The 26,457-nt window shown below is 40.0% G+C and overlaps 1 protein-coding gene and 1 long non-coding RNA gene across 3 annotated transcripts in view; one reads left to right on the top strand and one right to left on the bottom strand.

Moving 5' to 3' along the window:
• The first annotated feature begins 188 nt into the window (after positions 1-188).
• Positions 189-5,177, top strand: LOC311622105. The gene is made up of 2 exons (XR_014794950.1): positions 189-1,644; positions 1,848-5,177. It is a non-coding gene; the product is annotated as an uncharacterized lncRNA (long non-coding RNA).
• REEP5 (receptor accessory protein 5) overlaps positions 4,088-26,457 on the bottom strand; it is a 30,280-nt gene continuing 7,910 nt past the window's right edge. The window contains exons 3-6 of one of the 2 annotated variants that reach the window (XR_014794943.1): positions 18,306-18,444; positions 9,543-9,711; positions 5,106-6,315; positions 4,088-5,057 (exon numbers count right to left, since the gene is read on the bottom strand). Coding sequence is in view for 1 of the 2 variants with exons in the window: in XM_084882860.1 (XP_084738986.1) it covers positions 6,266-6,315; positions 9,543-9,711; positions 18,306-18,444 (358 nt within the window). In the remaining variant the exon portion in view is untranslated. Of the gene's footprint in view, positions 6,316-9,542; positions 9,712-18,305; positions 18,445-26,457 lie in introns of both variants that reach the window. The other variant, XM_084882860.1, reaches the window with a different exon arrangement.

Consider the following 26,457-nt stretch of genomic DNA (forward strand, 5'->3'; position numbering starts at 1 on the left):
CTTTTGCACACCCCCTACCGGGGATGTGCCCGCAACCAACGTACATGCCCTTGGCCGGAATCGAACCCGGGACCTTCCAGTCCACAGGCCGACGCTCTACCGCTGAGCCAAACCGGCTTCGGCTTCATATTTTTTTTATCATTTTTTTAATATATTGATTTTTTTACAGAGAGGAAGGGAGAGGGATAAAGAGTTAGAAACATCATCGATGAGAAACATCGATCAGCTGCCTCCTGCACACCCCCTATTGGGGATGTGCCTGCAACCAAGGTACATGTCCTTGACTGGAATCAAACCTGGGACCGTTCAGTCCACAGGCTGATGCTCTATCCACTGAGCCAAACGGGTCAGGGCTATCATTTATTTTTAAAATATATTTTTATTAATTTCAGAGAAAGGAAGGGAGAGGGGGAGAGAGATTGAAACATCAATGATGAGAGAGAATCATTGATTGGCTACCTCCTGCATACCCCCCACTGGGAATTGAGCTCACAACCTGGGCATGTGCCCTTATTATTGAACCCGGAACCCTGCAGTCCACAGGCTGACACTCTATCCACTGAGCTAAACCTGCTATGGCTTAATTTCATCTTTGTAAAGAAATCTATCCTGGAGCCTTTTACATGGCTTTATTCTGCTGGTCACCCAAGACCTAGTGCACAGCTTCACTCTGGGTTCCCTTCCCCATCACTGGAGTGTGACTCCGTTGCTTTGCTGTTTGGGATAGCCTGTATTAGTGCGTCCTGTGTATTCCTCTTTCTTAGGTTCCTTGCATTGTGTAACTCATCTTAGATCTTCCTAGGGAAAAGGCATGGCTGAAAGTGTCATTCTACCCTCCCACTGTTGGGCTGGGTATAGAATTAGCTTTGGAAATCATCTTCAGAAGTTCAAAGGCATTATTTCATGGTCTTCTGACTTCTGTTATAGTTGAAGGGAAATCCAAGCCATTCTAGTTCATGGTTTCTTGTAACCACATTAACTTGTTAAACCTGCAACATCTTGGTGTTCGGAAATGGTGTGCTTCCTGTGGGTGGGTCTTTTTGCCCATTGTGCTGGGTACTAAATGGCCCTTTCAATCTGGAAACTTGTGTTCTCAAATTCTGGGGAAATTTATTGAAAATTTCATTGATTTTTTTCTTCCCTTTCTGATCTATGTTGGACTCCTCTGATTTGAATATTGGACATGATGGACCAGTCCTCATTTTCTTTTTCTTATTTCATTTATTTGCCTATATGTTCTATTTCCTAAAATTCCTCAGCTTTATCTTTCAACCCTTCTATTGAGTTTTTCCACTTTTCTTGTGTTTTTAACTTGCCTAATCTCTTGTCATCTGAATGTTTCCTTTTCCTTTTTCTTTCTTTTTTTATCATTCTGTTATTTCATGGATATAATTTCTTATTTCTCAGAGTGGAAGGTCAAAAAGCTGACTGAAAGTTGAGCACACAAGAAGAGCTGGCATACTGAGTTTCACTAAAGGGGTATCTGGCTGAGCTGTTTTTCTCTTAAGCTGATCTGCTTTCCCAGAGAGGAGTCTACTGAGTTCCTTCCTGGGAGCCTAGGGGAAGGTGGTGGGGTGGGGAAATGGGTCTCAGCTTTGTCACCCAATCCTGTTTTTAACTCAACTTCTGTTCCTCAGCTCTGCTGTATTCCAAAGATCCACTTATTGCAGGGGTCCTCAAACTTTTTAAACTGGGGGCCAGATCACGGTCCCTCAGAGAGCTGGAGGGCCGGACTATATGAACTACTAATTCCTACTGTAACACCTCGGCTGCGCTCACTGCCCAAAAAACCTGGCGGGCAGGATCAGACTCCCCCTGGGGGCTGCATGTGGCCCGCGGGGCCGTAGTTTGAAGACCCCTGAGTCTTATTGTGTGGAGAGGATAAACCTCTAGTCTTTTACTTGAATAGGGATGGGGTAGTTTTTCACTAACCCTCCTTAAATTTTATTTCCTTCCCAACATTAAGATTTCTCTTTACATTTATTTTTAAGTCGGGTGTGACTTCATAATGAAATGTCTATCTCCAGCGAGAGACCAGGTAGGGTAGGCAGCATAATGCCCCTCCCCACAAAGCCTGGGACTGTTACTTCACATAGCAAAGGAGACTTTGCAGGTGTAATTAAGGAGCTGGAGCTGGAGAGAGTACAGGTGTATTTCAGAAACATTGTGGGTTCAGTTCCAGACCTTCATAATAAAGCAGGTATCACAATAAAGCGAGTTGTAATCTTTATGCTGGTGGAGGGTCTTGCCTTCATTTTGTAAAAAACAGACCTGTGAAGCGCAGTAAAGCAGGGAATGCCCGTGTCCTGGACTGTCCAGGTGGGCCCAATGTAATCACAAGGGTCCCTATAAAAGGGAAGCAGAGGCCTAGGATACAAGCCGAGGAACGCGGGCAGTATTGAGGCTGAAAAAAGGCAAGAAAAGGGATTCTCCAGTGTCCAGAAGGGATGCAGTCCTGCCAAGCCATTTTGGATGTCTGACTTCAGAACAGTAAGCTAATGCATTCGTGTTATTTTAAGCCAATATATTTGTGGTAATATGTTACAGCAGTGTAGATATATGCTGGTTCAGGGAGGGCCTGGGTGGTGGCCTTGTAAACTCTAGAGACCTGAAGTTACCATAAAGGAATTTATGGCAAGTAGTCATGTCCTAGGTTAGATTCTTCCCTGGCAAAAGTCAGTCTTTACCCTAACTAAGCCTGCTTGTTGTCTATAATAATATATCATTGGAGTGTCAGGGTAACTTGTAACTTCCCTTTTTTCCAGACGCCTCTGGGCACAACCAATGCACCAGGGCACCTGGACAGAGACCACAAATTCCCTCATTGTTATGTTAATCAGACTGTTGACTATCCTGTACCTTTCTATATAAAAAGAAGCATGTGTCTATCATTTTACTTTTTATCCAATCCCAGAAGTTCGTCCCCCTCCCACCCTGCTTTGGTTTCTCTGGCTACATATTAGATTCACCTGAAGACTTATTGAAGCATACTGGCACCTGGGACTGTCAGTTTCTGGCAGTGGCTTCCCATGCCAGTATTATTATAAAACTCCTTGATTGTAATGTGCAGCCAGGTCTGAAAATCTCTGTAAAGCAAAGTGTAAAGATAGCATTTACCTAACATGTGGTTTTATCTTAAAATGTGGTTCATGAACCGTCATCACCTGGGAACTTGTTGGAAATTTAAACCGTTCAGCCCTGCCCCAGACCTACTGAGTTAGACAAGTTGGGGGTGCGGCCAGCTACCTGTATTTTAATAACCTGCCCCCTATAAGAAAATTTGGTGCACACTTAAGACTGAGAACCACTGTCAAACCAAAGAACCTCCTTATTGCTCTTAATTTCTGAAGTGTGTGTTATATAGAGATGTTATAAGAATATTGTGGTTAGGAGCCAGGAAAACTTTTAGTTAAGGTCATTCTCAAATATATTTACTTTCTTGCCATACTGTATAGAACTGTAATATTTGATGGCTAAGGATCTGAATTGTATGTTATTCTAAACACATACAGATTACCTGAAGACATATAGACATGTACAGGCAGATGTAGGAGACAAAGCTAACACACCCTCCAGCAGTAGATATTTTTAATAAAAGCCTTAAGTTCTAGGTACCGTGTTTCCCCAAAAATAAGATCTAGCGCATGGAAAGATAAGACATCCCCTGAAAATAAGACCTAGCGCAACTTTGGGAGAAAAAGTTAATATAAGACACTGTCTTATTTTTGGGGAAACAGGGTAGCAAAGTACAGAATAATTTGGAGGCACAAAGAAGTGTTTACTTCATCAAAATATGTACAATACACCAACATGTCTTATGAGATGTGTGTAATGCAATATGTAAGAAAGCAGTGGTTTAGATTTCTTTTAAATCTAATATGCATTACTGATAGAAACTTTTTTGGTTGGTATGTTTTCTTTAGGGAAAGTCTAACTGATGAGTAGTAGTCACCAGGACAAAGCATAGGCCAGATAAGGAATAGGATTAATAAACAGTGTTTAGGGTTCATTTATCCATATGCAGATTTTGCATAAATTAGTCTACTTTTTTTTTTAAAGCACTGCAAAATAAAATGAAATGAAACAGTTCAGTGAGACAATGGAATTTTATTTACATCCATATCCATTCCACAGATCACATCTTGAGGACAGGTGGTAATGTAGTGAAAGGCTATGCTCATTTTCTCCAGGCTGTGGGCAGAGACTCTCCAGAGTAGCAGTAATTGTTGATCTGAAACCTTTCAAGGAGAGAAAGAATTGCTGTAGGGATTCTATAACTTTATAATCCCCCAAATACCACTCATGTACAAATAAATGCGTGTCTTCTAGCTAGACACAGGTTCAGTTGGTTTTTCAAATACTCAGCATGGCAGTACATTACTTGGGAAATTAAAGCTGAAACAGAATTATTCAACTCAAAACATCTCCTGTCTTTCACTACGAAAAACAGTAACAATTTCTTCCATAATACACTGTGGGAGAAAGTTATCAAGACAAAAATCTGCATTCAGAATGTTTTTTCTTACAGTTTTTAAACTGGCATTAGCTTGTAAGTAGCTTTAAGCAAGAGTAACTTTTATGCCTTCCATCTTACCTGAAAATATATATACTAGCAATCTGCATGTTCTGTATGCTAGAGGTTGCTAATTTTCATTATTTTGCTATCAAGAAAGACATACTTTTTTTTCAATAGGGAAAGAGATTTAAATATTAAATCTAAGACTTGATTTTCTCCAAATAATGGTTGTTTGCTTTCTAAGTTGTTTAAGATAAATGTAAGATGTCTTATGATTTAATTTTCCCCAGAAAAAAATAAATGCCCTAATTCATAATATTTAGGTAATGGTCTCTTATTTTTGATATCTTTAATATTTTTTACATCATGAGACATCATTATGATCTTATCTAATAGTTACTGAAATGAGAACTATCTTTATTTGCCTTAAAAAGTATTTTACAGCTGGATAGTTAGCCGTGGTAATTTTGTTACACTCTTCAGTCAGTTCAGTCTGATTCAGAAAACCCCTGCGGTATGATTGGGGCAGAGCTCAGTTTCTCTAGCCCAGACAACTATCAGTCTCTGTAAGCTACTTGGCTGATCAAACTATGGAGACACTGATTTCACCTTTTTGTTCTATTCTTAAACTATGTAGTTATATGCAATGTATTAAAACAAAGCATAAAGATGAAGGCATTTAAACATACTACAAATGACTCTGACTTGCAAACTAGGGAGGCCTCATGTGTTTGACCTTAAAGGCCAGGGAAAGAAGGTAAGGCAGTTAGACTTAACCACTGCCATCTACAGATTATATCAAACTTCCTTTCATTTCCCAGAACTGCTCTTAGAGCCTGGTGCCATCATTAGCATATACTGCTAGCTAATGATATAAACAAGAACATACATGTAATCAGAGGCAGGCAAGGCTCCGGGGATCCTTCAAATGGTTTAAAAAAAAGACTCAGAAAATAACAAGGCTGTCCCAACATGTCAGCACTGAAGGATGAAAACAGGGATGATTTCCATTTTAGCATCTCAAAAACAGACAAATCTAGAGCTTATACGCAGATTATCAAAGGCCACAAGACAGTATTACTGGTTCTACAGGGAACTGGGAGCTGCAGGTCACAGGTGTGTGTACATTTATTTCCCCATTTAGCAGCACAGTGACTGCTTTACAAAGCTGTTCCAGTATTCTGCTGCTACGTTAGGAAAACACAGGCCAACCTCCATTCAACCTCATTTATCACTTAAGACCCTTCAGCAGATCACACCAGCACAACAGACCTCCAGCTTTCTGCAGGTGCTCATGAGCATCACGCATGTTACAATCAGCACATTTCCCTACATATACATATACACAACTACATTGAAAGCATTTAATACAAAATTGTACATTACATGAAGTAGAACCTTACAGAGTACAGAGAAAATGCATGCAGAGAGAGCCCATTGAAGTACAAAGCCCGTGGGATATGTCGTTTTTAAGTTTATATTTCCTGTAGGATGGTAACACATTCCCTATCCAGAGGCAAAACATAGTTTCCAAAGTTTTGGATACTGCCCATTGCATTACATTTAAATTAAAATGCTCCCTATGTATATAGACAGTAAAAGCAAAAAAATACTTACACACATTCCATTTTTTAACATATCAAAAATGTTTCCAAGGCAACATTAAAATGATTATACCACAGTCCCCAACACAACATCAAGCTCTAACAGGAAGTGCGGAGGGCAGGAAGGTTCCACCCGGCGGCTGGTTTAGGAGCCCTTCTTCTCATCACCCAGTAAATTCACCGCAGCTTTCTTGGCTGTTAGAAGGAAAGGACATTGTGTCAAAGCTCTTTGCAGTACAGGCTCTGCACGTAACGTAGCTACTGGGTAACAACTGGGAAGACTCAGTTCAGATGAGGACACACTGAGGTTTGTGGCAGGGCTATTAAGAAAGTTTCCAGGAAATGGACAAGAAACAATTTCACGGCACAAATCCTGAGCACTTGAGCAAAGTTCTTGAAGAGAATCTAGCCTGGCCCCCTGGTAGTGAAGTGTCACCTAAGCCCATTGTCCTGTAAGCATCACAAGCTGCAGAGATCCCCTGGGCATATGGCGTTCCTCTGTACAATCAAGAAATTCTCGTTGGTGTATGGGTGCTCACCTGTACAATGTCACTAACTATGTCTCAATGAGATGACAAATAGGTCATCCGCCTATTCTGTGGTGACAGAAATCAGAGAGAGTGATCATTCCCAGTACCCAGACATGACGCCTATTTATACACATTTATAGTCTCTCACGGTGCCACCATTTCTTCCTATGATGGGAAGAGTGTGCCACAAGTCTTTTGAGTTGGAAGCAACAAAGTATTCTGAATGTGGCTGGAGAAAAACAGACACAAATCTCAAGTGAGAGTAATACTGCCTGGCAATCATGATGTTGTTCCGGGCACTCCACTCTCCCAGTCTCAGAACAGCCAGCAAATCAGAGCCATGCTCACGGGTTAACATGCCATCCCCAGCTGCTTTCACAGTACACAACGGGAGAGGTGAGTAACCAGCAGCACAAACATGATGGCCGGCAAAAGTGAAAATATCTGGTCTTTCTCAGGAAAAGTTTGCCGAACCTGGCCCTAGACAACTACTTCATACTTCTATTTCCATTCCTTCCTTCCCTATTCTTTCACTGACCCTTCCTTCTTATTTCACTGAGAAATGTGAAGCCATCAAAAAATTAGTTCCATAAGCTCCCACCTCACCTATCAGCATTTCACCCATAAACCCCGATTTTCTCCTGTTATTATCAACTGTCCCTGCTCCTACGACCAAGCCCTCTGTTTGTACACGAGATCCTATGCCCTCTGGTCTAGTCAAGGACAGACCACCAGCAATTCACCCTCTCACTTTTGCCATCCTCTTGCTCTTTACGGGATCATGCCCATTAATTTTCAAGCATACTTTGTTACTTCCACCTTAGGAAATGGGGGGGAAATCCTCAGGACAGTTCCTTTTTCTAGTTATATCCCAATTCTTCTGTTCCTTTGCAGGCAATTTCTCAAAAACAGTTGTCTACATTCTGTCATGCTTTTCCTCCCATTTCTCTCAAAGCCATTCCAATCTGGATGTTGCTCCTACCACTACATAAATCTGTTTTGTCAAGATCACAGTGCCTTCCTCATTGCTAAATCAATGCTCGGTTTTCAGTCCTTGTCACTTGACCTGTCTGCAGCATGTGACACAATGGATCACTTCTCTGCTTTGAAACAGTTTCTTCACGTGACCCCAACAATATGTCTTGTGGTTTTCTTGCTACCTCAACTGGCCACTCCTTATCAGTCTTCTTGGCTGGTTGCCTCTCATCTTCTCAATCTCTAAACATTGTGGGCCTCAAAGCTCAATTCTTGGTCCTCTTTTTCTAACCACATTAACCCCCTTAGTGATCTCATTCAGTCTAATGCTTACTACGATGTCTATGTGCTGGTGACCCCAAATTCATATCCTCAGCCCAGACATGTCTCTTGATGTCTATATCCAACTTGCTATTTGACTACTCCATGTAGGTACTTAACAGACGTTTCAAAGTCACGTCCAGACTGGATTCCTTATTTCCCCCTCTCAACTTATTATACCTAGTCTTCCCCAGCTCAATGGCAATTATATCCTTCCACCATGTGTTCGGACTCCTTGACTCCTGTCTCATACCCCACAAAATCTGTAGTTCTACATTCGAAATCTATCAAGAATCCAATGACTTACCTCCTACTGCTGCCATTATGAACCAGGCCACCAGCATCATCTCCAGCCAGATTACTACCACAGTGACCTTTTAACTGGACCCTGATTTCTTCCCTGTCTCCCTTCAGTCTAATCTAACAACAGTGGCCAAACGACCCTGTTCAAGCACAGGACGGGTCATGTTGCTCTTCTGTTCAAAATCCCCATCTCACCCAGAAGAAAAGCCAAAGCCTGTACAATAGCCTACAAGGCATTATGTGATCTGTCCTCTGCCAGCCTTATTCCTTTATTTATTTTTTATTGATTTCAGAGAGGAAGGGAGAGAGAGAGGTAAAAACATCAATGATGAGAGAGAATCACTGATTGGCTGCCTCCTGCACACCCCCTACTTGGGGGGGGGGGGGGGGGGGAATCGAGCCCACAACCCCGGGGCATGTGCCCTTGGCCGGAATCGAACCTGGGACCCTTTAGTCTGCAGGCTGATGCTCTATCCACTGAGCCAATCAGATTAGGGTCAGCCTCACTCTTTAACCTCTCTGAACTGTCTCCTACTCTCCCTCTAGGTCATTCTCTTCTGGCTACACTGCTCCCACCTCCAGGCTTTTGCATGTGCTATTCCTTCTGTCTGTAGCATTCTTCTCCATGGTTCCTTCTTTTACTTACCACTTTGATTTCTGATTCAGTACAGCCTTATTGGAGAAGATTTCCTAAGTCACTCTCTTTAAAACTGCAACCTTCCCTTCAGCCCCTAGCACTCCCTGTCTTTTTATCTGCTACATTTTTCTTTTTATTGCCTAACTATACCATATAATTTAGTTTTTAATTTAATTTTCTCTCAGTAAGATTGTAAATCTTCACAAGTTCACTAGTTCATCCTCAGGGCTATGAACATGTTTGGCACATATTAAACACCTCAATAAATACCTACTGAATGAATGAATCAGAATTGAGAGAGGGCATTCTCTGGGACCTGTAGCAAAAGCAATTTGAACAGCATATGAAGCAGTTCCACCTAAAATGAATTAAAGATGTACTTGAATATAAATATATATGATTTTCTGAAATCTGTACCCACCACAGAAAGTCATTTGTCCTAATGTGCTGACTAAATGGTGTATTAAACGTGGCACGGAGGAAGAATCTTGGGAAAAGTAAAGGACAATAGGCAAAGTCTTGGTAGAGAAACCCCCAAGTGACCTTGGTATTTGGCTGGGGAAAGCTAACAGGACAAGAAGGCCAGGAAGACTATTGCTTGAGCCCAGTATACCACCTCCCCTCACATGCTGCACCACACTGTCCCCCAGCCTCACCTTCTTTCGCGAAGGCATCTGCCGTCTCTTTGGCTTTGTCCTTCAAGTCGTTCACCACATTGTCTACCTGGGACTCGTGCTTTAGGAAGATGGGACGGATGATGCGCTTGTAGAGCAGTTCCGCCCCATTGGAAGGGCTCGGGGCCATGCACCACAGCAGGAAGCCACACTGCACAGAATGAGGGAGAGTCAGCATGGGAACAGGAGGGGAGTGGGCACCCCACAACACACTGCCCTCTGCTACGCTGGGGATGGCACTGCCTCTGCTATTTTCTCCAATAGCATTTCCAGAGTTTTCTGCAAGCTACGGGTGGGCTTTTCTTAGACAGGAAAATGTGCCAGATAATGGGCTAGTGAGGAAAAGCTGAGACTGAAAAGAAAGGTCAAACACATCAAGTCCAGCAGCTTCCCTTCCTTCCTAACGTGGACCACTTTTTAGTTACAAAAGCTTTTATTATAACTCTTCAAAATCAATTTTAAAAACAGTACTTATCTGCATGTGGAAAGCCCTGTATGGCTAAGCCTAATACCTATGACGCTTGTTCTCAGTAGGCTTATGTTGGTAAGTTTGTCACATTTGTTAATCCTGATATAGGAAACATACCCTGGCCATTGTTGAAAACTTCCCAGAGTGGAATCTCAGTTTTTAGTAGATTCTAGCCTTCAAGTAATCTTTAAAGTCAAGTGTTTCTCTTCTTTTATCCTGAATGTAGATATTATTCCTAACTCTTTATGGCACACTTTGCCATTAAGATTTAGAAAAAGAAGAAACTGATAATATTTCTGCCCTAAAAACTTTAAAAAACATGAATTGTCAAACTAAATTTATATCTAAAATAATTTTACTGTTTATTCAAATGATAACTCAGCACTTCAAGTAGACCAAGCAGTTTATTCCTCTGTAAGATAATAAGCAAAAACGGGAATATCCACTGTGATATGCTCATTCCCTTAGAAAGTTTAATGAACTGCAAACATTCCGGGTTCTTTTCATCTAAGAGTCTAACACCCAGCCTAGGTGACTGTAAAATAACTAATTTCCTGAGATTCCACATCTGTATTTTTTACTTCTCCTTAATGTAACTACCCCTCAACTTCTTAGGTCACAAACTTAACTATTTAGCTTTAGTCCTTGTTATTCCAAACCAAAGAAGCTGCACTGCTTTTCGAAGATAATATTTTGAACTTAAAATGCACATATTTGTGCCCTAAAGCTTGCTTGTTCAGTACCATGTTGGCTCTAAGAATTTGTATTATATATTGAAGTTCTATTACCCTCAAAATAAATAAAATGTGGCTTCTCAACAGATTACTTTGTGGGGAAATGCACTCATGATTAGAACCTTTATAGACACAAAAGCAGGGGGGAAACTGTCAGATGTGTTACCAGATTGGATTATGAAAAAACAACTATAGTTATGTGCTTCTTACAAGAAACACACCTAATACCAAACCAATTTTAAAAACATAAAGGGCCCGGCTGGTGTGGCTCAGTAGTTGACCATCAACCCATGAACCAAGAGGTCACCAATTTGATTCCCAGGCAGGGCATATGCCTGGGTCGCTCCCCAGTAGGGGGCATGCAGGAGGCAGCTGATCTGATGATGTTTCTCATCAATGCTTCTATCTCTCTTCCTCCATTTCTCTCTAAAAATCAATTTAAAAAACTTTTTTTTTTTTAAAAAAAGAACACTTGCCGAAACCGGTTTGGCTCAGTGGTAGAGCGTCAGTCTGCAGACTGAAAGGTTCCAGGTTTGATTCCGGTCAATGGTATGTACATTGGTTGTGGGCATATCCCCAGTAGGGGATGTGCAAGAGGCAGCTGGTCGATGTTTCTCTCTCATCGACAGTTCTAGCTCTCTATCTCTCTCCCTTCCTCTGTAAAAAATCAATAAAAAATATATTTTAAAAAAAGAACACTTAAAGGGATCATCATCCCTTTATTTGTATTAAACAAACACCAACTCCCACAGAGCTTATATAGTAATAGTACATACTATACATTACTAAAGGCAAAATAAGCAAATAGTCCTAAAGGAAAACACTGACCAAGAAGATGCATCTGAACCGTACGTCTTTGACACATATGTGAACTATATACAGCTTTGTTATCTTAATAACTTTACCATTACACTAGAGGCCCGATGCCTGGAAGTCGGGCAAGAGCAGGCCTGCCTTCCCCCGGCTGCCAGCACCGGCCTCCCCCTGGCACCGGGGACCCAGGCTTCCCTTGCAGCCCCGGCTTCATCCAGGACGTCTGGTCTAATTAGCATGTTATGTTTTATCATTATAGATAATTCTTATTTGTATAGTTATATAATTTATAATTATATATAGCTACATATAACTTCATATATAATAGATCTGAAATATAAAATCCACAATCAGATTTTAACACTTCCATCAGTTATATTTCAAACATACTAGAAATCAGTAAGAATACAGAAGAACACAAAATTTAAAATCTTGATATATATATATGTGTGTGTGTGTGTGTGTGTGTGTGTGTGTGTGTGTGTGTGTGTGTATGTATCCAACAAACAGGGATTCTAAGAGAATTCTATATTCTCTATTATATAGAGAATAGAGAAAGGTCTGGCAAACCTTGTGCATGTCATTCCTTAAGTTTATTTTAACTCAATAAAATAGTTAATTGAAAAAAATGTTAAATCTACCTCATAAAGATTTTGTAGGAAATAAGAAAACTTGAGCACTTGGCACAGTAGGAACTTTGTGACTGTCCCAAGATCACTGTGTCTTCTACCAACATCTATGAAACAGTACAGCTAACTTATTAGCTTTAAGTAAGGTAGGATCAAGTCCCAGAACCAGCATTCACACTTTTTAAACAATAAAGTGATAACTCTCCTTTTCTACCTGAAATGAAATTCAAAGTAATTACACACATAATTACCCAAAAAAAATCAAGCTAGTAATCTTTCCTTATCTGAGGGGATATGTTCCAAACCCCTGTAGGTGCCCAAAACTGTGGACAATACAGAACCCTGCATACACCATGTTTTTCCTGTACAGACATACATATCTTTGATAAAGTTTAATTTATGAATTGGGCACAGTAAGAGATAAACAACAATAAATAGTAGTAAAATAAAACAATTACAACAATTTACTATAATAAAAATGATGTGAATGGCTCTGGGGCCATTATTAAGTAAAATAAAGGTTACTTGAACACAAGCCTTCCTGGGACAGTTGACCTGATAACTGAGCCGGCTACTAAGTGAGTAACAGGCGGGTGGCATATACAGTGTGAATCCTCTGCACAAAGGGATGATTCACATCTCAGGCAGGACACTGAAGGATGGTGGGAGATTTCATCACGCTACTCAGAACGGTGTGTAATTTAAAACTTATAAATTGCTTATTATAGAATTTTCCATTTAATATTTTTGGACCACAGCTGACTGCTGATAACTGAAGCTACAGATAAGGTGGGGGAAACTTAAAAGAAAAAGTACAGTGAAAGTAATTTATAATAAAATTATATATTTCAATATGTAAATCTTAAAGCCAAATTATACTAGGAAAAAAACATAAAATACTCGTAAGTACAATCTATGACTAAACAGCTGCAAACGAAATTTCTTCCATATATTCCCCAAGGTTGAGAATTTCTGGACCTGAGGGATGATACAACTGGCTTTCCACATCAAAGTACTCAACCAAAGCACAATTCACTGCCATCATCTCCAAGTTATGATTTTATAACAGTCCCCCACCCCCACTTCACTCTCCTTCCTGATGCATAACAGGCTTCAGAACCAGTTTACTGAGCACAGCACCAGGAACTGCGGAGCTCAGAGCTGGGAAAGCAAGCGGGGACGCATGGCAGTAGGAAGGGGAGAGCAAAGATCATCCTGGCCCTCTCAGAGCCTCACTGCACATGCATACACAACCACCCCAAACTCCAGTGAGACCGCACACACACACAGGCAGAGCAAGACTTCTGCTACAGGTGCACGCACTGAAGGCCCGTTTCTTGCAGTACGCCTCGGGTCCTCAGCAGATGCGGGCAGCTTCAGGTTTACCGTGTCTTCCCAGCACCAGCTCGCCCCGGGCTTCACCAGCTAGCCTAGTGAATTAGATGTTTTCTAAGCCACACATTGCATTAACCCAAAACAGAGAACTACTGTAAGTGACTGCCTTTTTCACTGGCTTTGCCTCTCTTGTCCTCTGCTTACAGCCTGGTTAATGACAGGCAGAGGGAGCCTGCACACCATCGCTCTAGTTAACATTCTCGGGGGGAAGACCTTTGCTTTTTAATATCCATTCATGTACTGCTGTCTATTGGTTGCTTATGTAGGTAATGCATACATATTCAAGACTCAATGCAATAATTTAAACAAAAGGACGTGAAGGAAAAGTTACATTCTTGACAGAACATCAGAACTGCATGTAGGCATTTTGAAGGGTATGCAGTTATCCAAGGGGATGTACTATGTACTACTGCACACAAAGGTTCCTAACTACAGATAGTCTGTCCCTGATTTATCAATCTGACTTAACAATTTTTCCACCTTATGATGGTGCAAAAAAACGACATTCATTCAGTAGAAACAAGGATAGGCTCAGCTATGTTTGGTAGGTTAGGTGTATTAAATGCATTTCAACTTAACATTTTCCACTTGCAGTGGGTTTATCAGGACGTGACCCCATCAAAAGTAGAGAGGCATCTGTATTTGGAGAGTGTTGTTTTTAGCATCTAACATCCTAGTATATTTGTTACTTATATAGGAGTGCTTTGCTATGTTTTGAAAACCGGTATGGAGTTTACATTGACATTTGTAAATTTTATTTTATTTATTTATTTATTTATTTATTTATTTATAATATATTTTATTGATTTTTTTACACAGAGGAAGGGAGAGATAGTTAGAAACATCCATGAGAGAGAAACATCGATCAGCTGCCTCCTGCATACCTCCTACTGGGGATGTGCCTGCAACCAAGGTATGTGCCCTTGACCGGAATTGGACCTGGGATCTTTAAATCCACAGGCCAGGCTGACTCTATCCACTGAGCCAAACTGGTTTCGGCGACATTAGTAAATTTTAATTCTTACCATTTAAAATTGCAAGAAATAGTATCCTGGCTGGTTTTCCTAAATAGACTATCTGATTTTCAGGAATGGGTTACTGATGTGGAGACAGGTGCCCGTATTATAACCCTGGGGATCAATGTGAAGTGGAAATAGCTCACTGGATTAAGAATCAGGAGAGTTGATATCTACTTTATGACTTTAGGAAAATTAACCTCTCTCAGTTAATTTTCTCTGTAGGATTCTAGCAAAGTCCCAAATTCATGTACTTGAGGAAGCTATATGAGATAATAGTAGCATCACCAAGTCCTATAGTTCATACTGTTGTTGAAAATCTCTGAAATATTATCCTTCTATGTAAATATCAACCCTTCAGCAGTCCAGAAAAGCTGCTTCATCCATCTTTTTTGGATGAATTAAGGCAAGACTACCAGACAGGGCCTGAGAAGTGTGTCTGTATGTCTGCCACCTCTCCAACAGCATTACTTTATGGGCTATTCTCCAGACTGTTAATTTAGTTCTTTTCTGCACCCTCTTGAGACAGAAACATAATTACTACTATCTACTTACATCCTTAGCATTTTCCAGTTCTCAAGTAAAATAACTTCCTTGTATTAAAAATAAAGTTAATTACTGTTCAATTCTCAAGGTGATGACATTCAGCCACCAGCTTTTATAACTCCCTTTTCTTAATCTGTGTAACTATGCCACAGCCCAGGATACCCTGAGCTACACAGCCTGCCCATTCCTTTAGTCAAGCTGTCCTGAGTGGTAGCTCCCGATACTCCCAAGCGCAAACACCAGCCCACTCTTCTTACCTGTGGTTCAGAGTCCGTGCTTTCTTAACAGAACTCTTGGCACTATTAACACTGACACACAGAATCCCTTCATTACAAATTACAATAGGACAGATCACTCTGTGATTCTAATGGTGTCACCATCTAATTTTTCCCTAGAAGAGTTTTAATTCCAAGGCAGGGAGGGATATGCTTAACATACACAGTTTAGGACTAGCCTGGTCAAAAGTGAGAGCTACCGTCAGAAAAATACATATTTTGGCACTGGCCTCCTGATATACTGCAATCACTTCATCAGGAATCTTACATCTCAGGAAGCTTTGCAAGGTGGTCACAGCAATAGTGATGTGCTGGGTGATATGGCTGGTCAGAGTGCAAAAACAAAAGCCCAAAGAGAACATGCCAAGGGGAACATGCTCCATCTTTTTTGCCTCCTACAAAGTTAAGACAAATGTTATGCTCTCTGTCAATGGGTGAAACAGTTCAGGTGACAGTCTGGATCAGACTTAAACTTGACTGAGTTTTTCAACCTTGTTTAAAAAATTAATCTCAAAAATGATTTTAATGACAGTAAAGATGAGGTGCAGATATTTATTTCAGCATTAATTGTAATGGTAAAGCAAACTTAAATGTCTTTCCATTGGGAACCAGGCAAATTATTGTCTATAATGGATAGTCAGCCATCCATTGAATATTGAATAACAAGAGAAAACTCAAGAGTATTGTATTTACTGAAAAAAGTGAGATGCAGAATTATATATCATATATGCCTCAGCAATATATATATGGTTATGACAATAACATGCAGTTTTGTTTGTATTTATGTCATAGACCAATATATTTGCACATTAAAATAAATAGGAAGACTACCCTAAGATGTTAATAGTGGTAGGTTTCCAATGCTTTTTGTGCCTCATCTAAAACATGCTCCCTCTACATGGCTGAAACCGGTTTGGCTCAGTGGTAGAGAGTTGGTCTGCGGACTGAAAGGTCCCAGGTTCAATTCCGGTCAAGGGCATGTACCTTGGTTGCAGGCACATCCCCAGTAGGGGTTGTGCAAGAGGCAGCTGGTCGATATTTCTCTGTCATCGATGTTTCTAGCTCTCTATCTCTCTCCCTTCCTCTCTGTAAAAAATCAATAAAATATATTTTAAAATAAATAAACAAATAAAATAAAACATGCTCCCTCTACACACACATACAACTGACTGTAAGCAGTGAGATGGCAGATACTTTTGTTTTATTCACCAAAGTTTCCCCCAAACCTAGAACAGATCCTGGCACATAGAGGTTCTAAATAAATATCTGCTGAATCAAGAAATGAACATATGCTCTTTTCAAATCAGGGGAAAAGGGATTTTACATTTACTTTTAAACCCTTCTGTACACTAGATGGCCCTAAATAGTATTTACAAAGTCATAATAAAGTGAGGGTGAATGTTTACCTACCCCAAATTATGAAACAAACGCCTGAGGAAGATGGGGACAAGGGAGGCTGCATGTGTGTGCGGGACAAGGGAGGAAAGGGAGCCAGATCCTTATCTTCCAGTGTGAATCAAGAGCTATGTGAAAAATAGAAAAGTTAAAAGGGGGCTAAACAAGAATATTATTTAGCCTGGCTGGTGACTTAGTGGTTGAGTATTGACCTATGAACCAGAAAGTAATGGTTCGATTCCCAGTGAGGCATAGGCCCGATTGCAGGCTCAGTTTCCAGTGGGGGACGTGCAGAAGGCAGCTGACCAATGATTCTCTCTCATTATCGATGTTTCTCTCTCTCTCTCTCTCTTTCTCTCTCTCTCTCTCTCTTTCTCTCTCTCTCTCTCTCCCCCCCCCCCTTCATCTCTGAAATCAATAAAAATATACATTTTTTAAAAAGATTATTTAGAGACAGAGTTAAATGGCAAGATAATCTGCCATAAATGAAGGGACAGGGTTGCTTGTGAAGAAGCAATACAGGGGGCAGAGGAGGCAGAACTGCTGTTCTTCAACTCTCTGACAGAACTATTTGGACCTCTAAACTGTGTGATGTGCAGCTTTTATTAAAACAGTGCTTATCGGTCTGAAGGGAAAGAAGAGAGCTTCTTCATACGGGCTGGCGCACGCCCTCTCGTGTGGGAAGCCTGGCTGAGAACCAGACTACTTACAACCTACCCAACTTACAGGGAGCGGGGCTTCCGCCATGGAAACACTTAAGGATCAATGGAAGATAGCTCGTCCCATTTAGGGAGAAAGAACCACTCTAGCTATTAAAACGCATGAGTTCTTTCTTTCTCATTCACCTCTGGTGCAAATCTGGAGTGGACACAGGTCCCATGGGAACAAGTTTCAACTTCCACTCCTTTCCCCACAGGCTGGGTATCCTCAGCCCAACACAGGTGCTGTCAGGGCTGACCCCAACTAGGGTACCCGCCAACATCCTTAAAATGATTTCCACTGAGAGCCCATTTCCCATCTTCTTTCTCCAAACCTACATAAAAAAAAAGTATTTCTTCTTCCACAAATAAAGACTCCTCCCTGGAATATGTTCACCACTGGGACTAATCTGTGGCCTGTGAAAATTTGCAATGCTTAAAATTAAACATAGACAACACTGCATGCAGATAGGATCTTGGTGAGCAACAGTGTTTGTGATCTGTCATAGTATTTCCATGTTTTACTATCACCTTCATCTTAAACACACAATTGCTATGGCTGTTTCCAAGACAGTATGCAAAAAATATTAGACGTGTTGAATCCTGTCTTTCTATTCATAGGCTCTGAGGCAGAGCCACAGATGTCTAACATTCAAGCATTTATTTGTTCCCATTCTTGTTTATAGGTCCTGAGATGGAGTTTCTTTTAGGGACAGGGGCAAATCAAGTACATATATGGAAGGAGACAGAGCAGTTTAGGGAACTACCCACGTACCTTTAGCATGTAGTAGAAGGGGAACCAGGACAGGAAGAGGTCAGAGAAGAATTCGGCGATGCTGAACACACCATACACTACCCAGTAGGTCAGCCACTGGGTATCATCTTCTTTGTTGGGACTCTCGATGGCTTTAATTCTGAAAGGCAATATAAAAATGAAGTATATCATGTAATAGGATCTCAATGAAACATTTTCAAACATACTTCCACAGACTGCCCTCTACCACCAACTGAGAAATACAGGCAAATGTATCCACTGTGTCACTAACAAGAGCACAACATAAAGGCAGGAAGTAATGTGGAGCTCAGGACAAGTCCTATTTGTTCTAGTGTTCTGGTCACCGAAGAAACCAGTGCCAGCTGAGCCCTGGTCTCTACCCAGGCCCCAGAAGACACTGCCCGTGACTGGGAACCCCAGTAATTCCCACTCCCAGGGGTTCCTGCCGCCAGAGATATATCAAAAATTCTCTCATAATGAGTTCTCGTGTACTTTTAATAACTGAGGTACATCGTGGGTGAATAGGAGTTTTCTGTGCTTTATTTGAGTGTCGTTTATTTATATCTAAAGGGTTTTTAAAGTCATTAGTGTGATAAAATTTTATTTCTTATACATATATCCTGGGCAGAGGGGATGCACAGTCATATTTCACTTAAGGCCTTAATTTTGGGAACTAAAGCAGTCATGAATAAGTAAACACATATCCACATATAAACTGCTAAACATTTCATGAAACTACCCAATAGTTTAAACTCTATTCTATCATTGTTTTTAAGAAATTAGTCAAGATACAGATTCAAAAACAGAAAAGCTACCCTAACGATTCAAGTACAGTGCTTTGAGAAATTAAAAAAAAAAAAAAAAAGTTAAAATAAATGGTTAATTCTTTTTTTTTATCAACAATATGAATTCAAAAGTTTCTACATTAATATACCTGAAACATTATGTGGAAACAGAAATAAACTCAAAATTGAACACACACATTGATCACAACTTTGTAGAAAACCAGGGCAATGAAATACTTATTAAGGTGAAGAGATTTTTCTACTACTGAAGCATTTAATTATTGCTTTAATTTGAAACACAATTTAAAAAAGTCTACATGTCATAACATCATAAACTAGTGAGAACAAGAAAGAACACTGAAGACAGACTCACCCATTCATTTTACAGTTTAGGAACCTGAGACTCAACAAGGTAGACAAGAGCTTAAAACCGGGGGTTCCTGAATGCTGTTTCCTTACATACTTTCTCGTCCAGGTGAGGTGACACAGATGATGCTTCAACAATACATTCTACTGCCTTGTACATATATTGAATCGTATTTCAACTTTTGTATCAGGAGGATGTATCAACTTAGATAACATAAGGAATTCAAGAAATTATAGGATGCACTCTATATACCCTTAAATCATTTCCAGTCCAGCCAAAATGGCAAAGCTAAAGAAGGGAGGTGCAAGGAGCCTTGTAATCATTTAACTCTCACAATAGCCCTATGGAATAGGTGTTATTTTCATTCTTGAGAGGAAGAAACAGGGACATGGCGGGATATGCAGAAGATGGTTGACAACAGTATAGGAGCAGCTCTCAGCTCTAAAAATTCACTGAGTAAAATCAGAAATCACAGGATGTGGAGTTGGAAGATATCTTAGAGATAAACTAGTTTACATTCTACATTTTATAGACAACAAATGGATTCAAGGAGAAAAGGGTGATATTAAGTGAATTTCAACTCAAACTATAAGATTACAGAGGCATGTGTTCATTCATTTTTTAAGGGCAACATGAACTGTTTAAATACATTTCTGGCATATTCATACACTAAAATATTTGAAGTCTTTAAAAAGGATATTGACAGGAAAAAATGTCTAAGATGTAGTGTTGTGTGTAAAAAGGAAATTACTGATTTTGTGTAAACAAAAAGTCTGTGTATGTTTACAGATTAAGAATGGTGTTCAAAATTGTTACAGCTATTTCTGAATATTAGAATTACAAAATTTTAGTGTGTGGTTTTTTTGTTTGTTTTTTACTGTCTTCGAAATGAGCATATACTATTTTTTATAACCAAAGGAAGGAAAAGATTTCTATTTGGGGGAAAAAGAGCACCAGACTTACTATACCTACTTCCTCCTATGCGATTAGAAAACAAACACTAAAGTGAACATCAGACACATTCCTTAATTTCTCTCTTGAGAAAACAGCTCACGTTTTCTTGTTTTGTTATGTTTTTTACAAATAAACTTCTATCACAATGATCAGACACAATCTGTTGTGTTTTAAGCATCCAAAGGTCTTTAATACACTCACACGTTCACATAAAGGCACACAGAGAGAGGAGCCATAAGCCCATCTCATGAAAATAATTCGTCCTAATTTTCTAGTTAAAGGAAACCATATATATATACAGTATATATATATATATATATATATATATATATATATATATATATATATATATATATATATATATATAATTAACTATACTGAACTACGAAATAGCCAGACTTTTTCCTCCATTTCTTCCCAATGCTCATCTGGCTTTATATCATTTCACCATCTTTAGCTTGCAGTTTTGTATTCTGGTTCTACCACTTACTAGGTATATGATATTGGGCAAGTTATTATGGGCTTCAGTTTCCTCATTTTTTCAACTAGGGATGAGAAACCTCTCTGTGTTGTTATGAAGACTAAAGTGGTTAATACATGTAAAGCACTTAGAAAAAAATGACTGGAACAGAGTAAGCATCACTAAGTATTACCTTAGTAATAATTACAATTCTATATAATAAAACCCTAATACGCAAATCAACTGAACAGAGGAATGACCAATAGAACAACCGGTCACTATGACACACACTAACCACCAGGGGGCAGATGCTCAATGGACGTGGTCAGTGCGCTCCCACAGGAGGGAGCGCTGCTCAGCCAGAAGCAGGGCAGATGGATGGCGAGCGCAGCGGCAGTGGTGAAAGCCTCTCTCGCCTCCACTGCAGGCAGGCAGTAGGGAGCGAGGGGTCCTGGACTGCAAGAGGGATGTCCGTGGTGGGGTCCCAGACTGCTAAAAGGTGCAGGCCGGGCTGAGAGACCCCTCCCACCACCACCGGTGCACAAATTTCATGCACGAGGCCTCTAGTATGGTAATAATTTATTATCATCAGGAAACCATAGACTAAAAAGAAATTAGAGTGGTAAGAACACTCCAGTCTTTCCAGCTAAGCAGAGCTGATAAAGGATTAATATCATTGTTAATAGGCTAAAAGGAGATTAGAGAATTACCTATGGATTTCACTTATGCCTCACTCTCCAAATCGCAAATGCTACAGAAAGTAAAGTTAGCTGAAATTCCAAAAATCCTACTAGCAGGTTAATGGGAACAAATTTGATACTTTTTTTCAGGTGGCTGGCCAAAATTCTTACATTGGTATTGAACTGGAACTAATATGTCCAATACCCACTGGCCAGCCTGCATCAGAACACTCAGCCATGTGACTGGTGCAGCTGCCTCCACCCTCACTGACCCAGCAATTGTTCACACCTTCGCTGATGCTTTCTAAAAGCAAGGGCAGGAGCCGAAACCGGTTTGGCTCAGTGGATAGAGTGTTGGCCTGCGGACTGAAGGGTCCCAGGTTCAATTCCGGTCAGGGGCATGTACCTTAGTTGCAGGCACATCCCCAGTAGGGGTGGTGCAGGAGGCAGCTGATTGATGATTCTCTCTCATCGATGTTTCTAACTCTCTATCCCTCTCTCTTCCTCTCTGTAAAAAATCAATAAAATATATATTTTTTTAAATAAATAAATAAATAATAAAAGCGAGGGCAGGAGCCAAGTGCGGCCAAAGGATAGCAGTAAACACGAAGTCCATGTTTATTAACATGTAATAATAGCATTCAGAAGTTTAAGCAATTAACAGATACAAAAACTTATATACTACCCAACTTTTAGCTAATATTTGTATTATAAATATTCTGTTATATCATTAAGAAACTAAAACTAGCAAGTAGAAAAGCAGATATGAGGGGAAAACCACATTTTCTATGTTTTTGAGATATTCCTGTTATAGTTTCAATTACTGATATTTTTTTCTTCCATTGATGACAACTTCAGTTAAGTTCTATCATCGGGATGGATGTTACATTTTCTTATTTCAATGAAGTTATAAATTAAACATTTTTAAAATATATATATTTTCATTGATTTTTTACAGAGAGAAGAGAAAGTTAGAAACATTGATGAGAGAGAAACATTGGTCAGCTGCTTTCTGCATACACCCTACTGGGGATGTGCCCGCAACCAAGGTACATGCCCTTGACCAGAATTGAACCTGGGACCCTTCAGTCCACAGGCCGACGCTCTATCCACTGAGCTAAACCGATTTGTGCATAAATTAAGCATTTTTGACACTATTTTAACTCTTTCAGACCCAAAGGTTATCTCTAGTTATTGGGTATTTCAATACTTTCATTAATGTCATTAAATTGAAAAATGTCAATTTCCGCCAAAACCGGTTTGGCTCAGCGGTAGAGCGTCGGTCTGGGGACTGAAAGGTCCCAGGTTCGATTCCGGTCAAGGGCATGTACGTTGGTTGCGGGCACATCCCCGGTAGGGGGTGTGCAAGAGGCAGCTGGTCAATGTTTCTCTCTCATCAACATTTCTAGCTCTCTATCTCTCTCCCTTCCTCTCTGTAAAAAACCAATAAAATATATTTTTAAAAAAAAGAAAAGAAAAATGTCAATTTCCTACATTAGAACGGTATACTGTATAACTATTAATATTTATGTAGTATACACACATACATATGCAGTGAAGGGTAAGTATAAGATGGATGGCAAATCTGGAAAGTTCACTGAGAAGTTTTACCAGTTTCATTCTATGTCCTGTATTACAAATTATATAATCCTATATAATAAAAATGTAGTATGCAAGTTGTCCCCTCGACCGGGAATTGTCAGGGAGTTCGACCAGGGGGTGGGGCCCCGGCCAGCAGCCGGCATCCATTAAGGATCCTTCCAGTGCACACGAGCACTGGGCCTCTAGTAAATAATAAAATAAATAATGCAGTTAGTAAAAGCCTTTACCAATTAAAAAAAAAAAAAGCTTTGAGATGTGCTGTTCATAAAGAAGAGAAAGGAAACTGTTTGTGGTTAAATACCAAATAGACCAAAGTTCAAGGTAGATCCTTTGATGCTTGAATATGAACTATGTTTATAATCCTTTTTAATACAGCAGACATGTAATTTGACCATCCATAGTGCCCACTATGTACGGGACTGTTTTGGGCTGTTTTTATCAAGAGAATTTGAAGTAGAAATGCCTCATAGCTTATAATGGTTTTCCTACTCCCGTTACCTCTGTTTAGGACTCTGCTATTGTGAATCTTATTTGACACATACAGTGCATCAAGCTGGAAGGAAAAGCATCACATATTTTAAAACAAACACTATGCCAATTAATTTTTTTTCTTCATGGAAAACAAGGTCAGAACCATGGAAGTTCAGTTACCTTGTTTTTCACTGTTGAGTGGGTATGTTGCAAAGCAAGAGAGAGGATCAACAAGCAAGAGAGACAAGTGAAAGAAAACAGAATATACAGTACAACCAAGTTGCTTGTGTACTGTTTTTATATCATGCTTAACCCACCTCATCCCAACACCCACTCCCCAAAAGACATGAGCTAGCTAGTGGCAAATGTGCTTCTGAAAAACATAGCAACTGTCTTCTACTCTTTAATATAGTGTTCTCCTATAGTATAAAATAACCAACTTAATGAAATTCATGATATGCAATAAGCTAAATTCACAGGCAAATACATTTTAAGATGAGTTTGTAAAACATCTCTAATGGAGAGTGAATTACTAAAAAAAAAAAAAAAAAAAAAAAAAAAGCATTCACTAGTCAAAAATTTTAGTTGAATTATTATGACATTATTTATCATCTATCAACCATTTTTTAAATTTTTTTCTTCATTTTTTTTTATTAAGGCATTATATGTGTACATATCTTTCCAATGCCCCCCCATTCCCATATATGCCCTCCTTCCCCAGAGTTCTTTGTCCATTGTTTATGTTTACATACATGCATACAAGTCCTTCCATTGATCTCTTATCTCCCCCATATCTCCCTACCCTCCCCGTTGTAATTTGACAGTCTTTTCGTTTCTTTACTGTCTCTGTATCTATCTTTTTGTTCATCAGTACACCATTTTGTTTTTAATACAAAATGGAAGATTCAGTCACAAATATAAACTGTGGGAATATTGACAGTGAGCAGCCTGGGGAGTCAGGCCTCTCTATTACCAACACTTGGTTTTGCCTCAATAGTCTTGTGACCAGAGTGAAATAACTTCAGTTTGTGATCCTCATTTCCAATCTGTTAAAGTTGGCTACAACACCCGCAGCTCGATCTCCAAGACTTCTCCAAGCTAACATTTTATAACTCAAAACTGAATGCCCTCAAAGGGATGGTTAAAAGGAATTAATGCCTGAAGCAATACAATAAAAGATGCAAATCCTACTGGCACAAAGGGAAGATAATAGCCCTGGTCCATTTGGTTCAGTGAATAGAGCATTGGCTTGAGGACTGAAGGGTCCCAGATTCGATACCAGTCAAGGGCACATACCTGGGTTGCAGGCTTGATTCCCAGTGGGGGGCATGCAGGAAGCAGCCAATCAATGATTCTCACCATTGATGTTTCTATCTCTCTCTCCCTCTCCCTTTCTCTCTGAAATCAATAAAAATATATTTTAAAAAATTGAAGACAATACATTGCCCAGCTGGTGTGGTTCACTGGTTGAGCATTGATCTATGAACCAAAAGGTCAAAGTTCAATTCCGGGTCAGGGCACATGACCAGGTTGTGGGTTCAATCCCCTTAGTGGGGGGCATGTAGGAAGCAGCCAATGGATGATTATCTCCCATCATTGATGTTTCTCTCCTTCTCCCTTCCTCTCTGAAATCAATAAAATATATCTATATCTATATCTATATGTAAAAAGGCAGCTACATAAATGCCATAACAACCTAACAACTGGTCCCTATGGATGCCTACTGTGCCCAGCGAACAGCCTGATCAGGGGATGGGGCTGGTAGCCAACCTCGCAGTCCCTCCCCAGCCAGCCTGGCCCTGATTGGGCCCCAATTTGGGCAGGCCAGCCAGCCAACCTCCCGCCATCTCCACCTCCCAACAGGCCCAGCCCCAACGATTGGGGCTGGGCCAGCTGGACCCTACCCATGCACGAATTCGTGCACTGGGCCTCTAGTATATATATAAAGAAGATATTATCTTTGTCAAGTGTGGTATCATAAAGCTTAACTTCAGTTCAAACACCCTACCTATTCAAAACAACCTAAACTGACCTTCCCCAGACAAAAGAGGGCCATATCAAGATGCAGAGAGCAGTCTAGAGTTACCTCTGTCAGGTAAGTGATCCTCACTAGATCACCTGGCCTGTCTCAGAAGCTGCAGGATATATATAGTGGCCGTGTGACTGAAAGGGACAGATGATAAGCTCTACTCCCAGGAATCAGAAGAGCGAGCAAGTGATAGAATGAAGTCAGGGCAGGTTTCTGTAGCCCCACTTATATATCAGGTGCTCTAAAAAAGTAAATTTCACTAGCAATTTTATATGAATGCTTGTTCCTCAAAATTAAATTGGTAATGTTACTGATAGACACTAAATGCCTCAAAATGAGACTCAAGTATGTATTGACACTTGTTTTAAATACTATATAAGGCCATTAAGTTGAAAACTGAGACCTAATACAAAGTCAGTCCTGAAAAAGAGAAGAACTTCAAGAAGAGGGGGGAAGGTGTTGAAGGCAACTCAGAAGAGCAAACACACCAAATCTCCAGGCTTTCATAAAGAGAGAAAGAGTTCCTTAAAGTGCAGAAGGAACATGCCAGAGCAGGAATGGGATCTCCCTCCACTCCTTGGAGCCCAGAAACTCTGTCATGAATAATTTAAATCATCTTATGTGCTCCTCAAAACTTTCTTTTCCCTATGATACAGGCAAAGAGGCATTTTTTTTTTTAACCAAATGCTGGCTAGAATTATCTAAAAAACTGGCACAGATTGTTTTAATAATATTATATTTTTCTATTTTCTCCACATTCTTCCATCTTAAAATAGTCAGCAATATTAGCAATAACACTAAGTG

The sequence above is a fragment of the Pipistrellus hanaki genome (genome assembly GCF_964339955.1).
Source record: "Pipistrellus hanaki genome assembly, chromosome: 4".
NCBI lineage: Eukaryota > Metazoa > Chordata > Mammalia > Chiroptera > Vespertilionidae > Pipistrellus > Pipistrellus hanaki.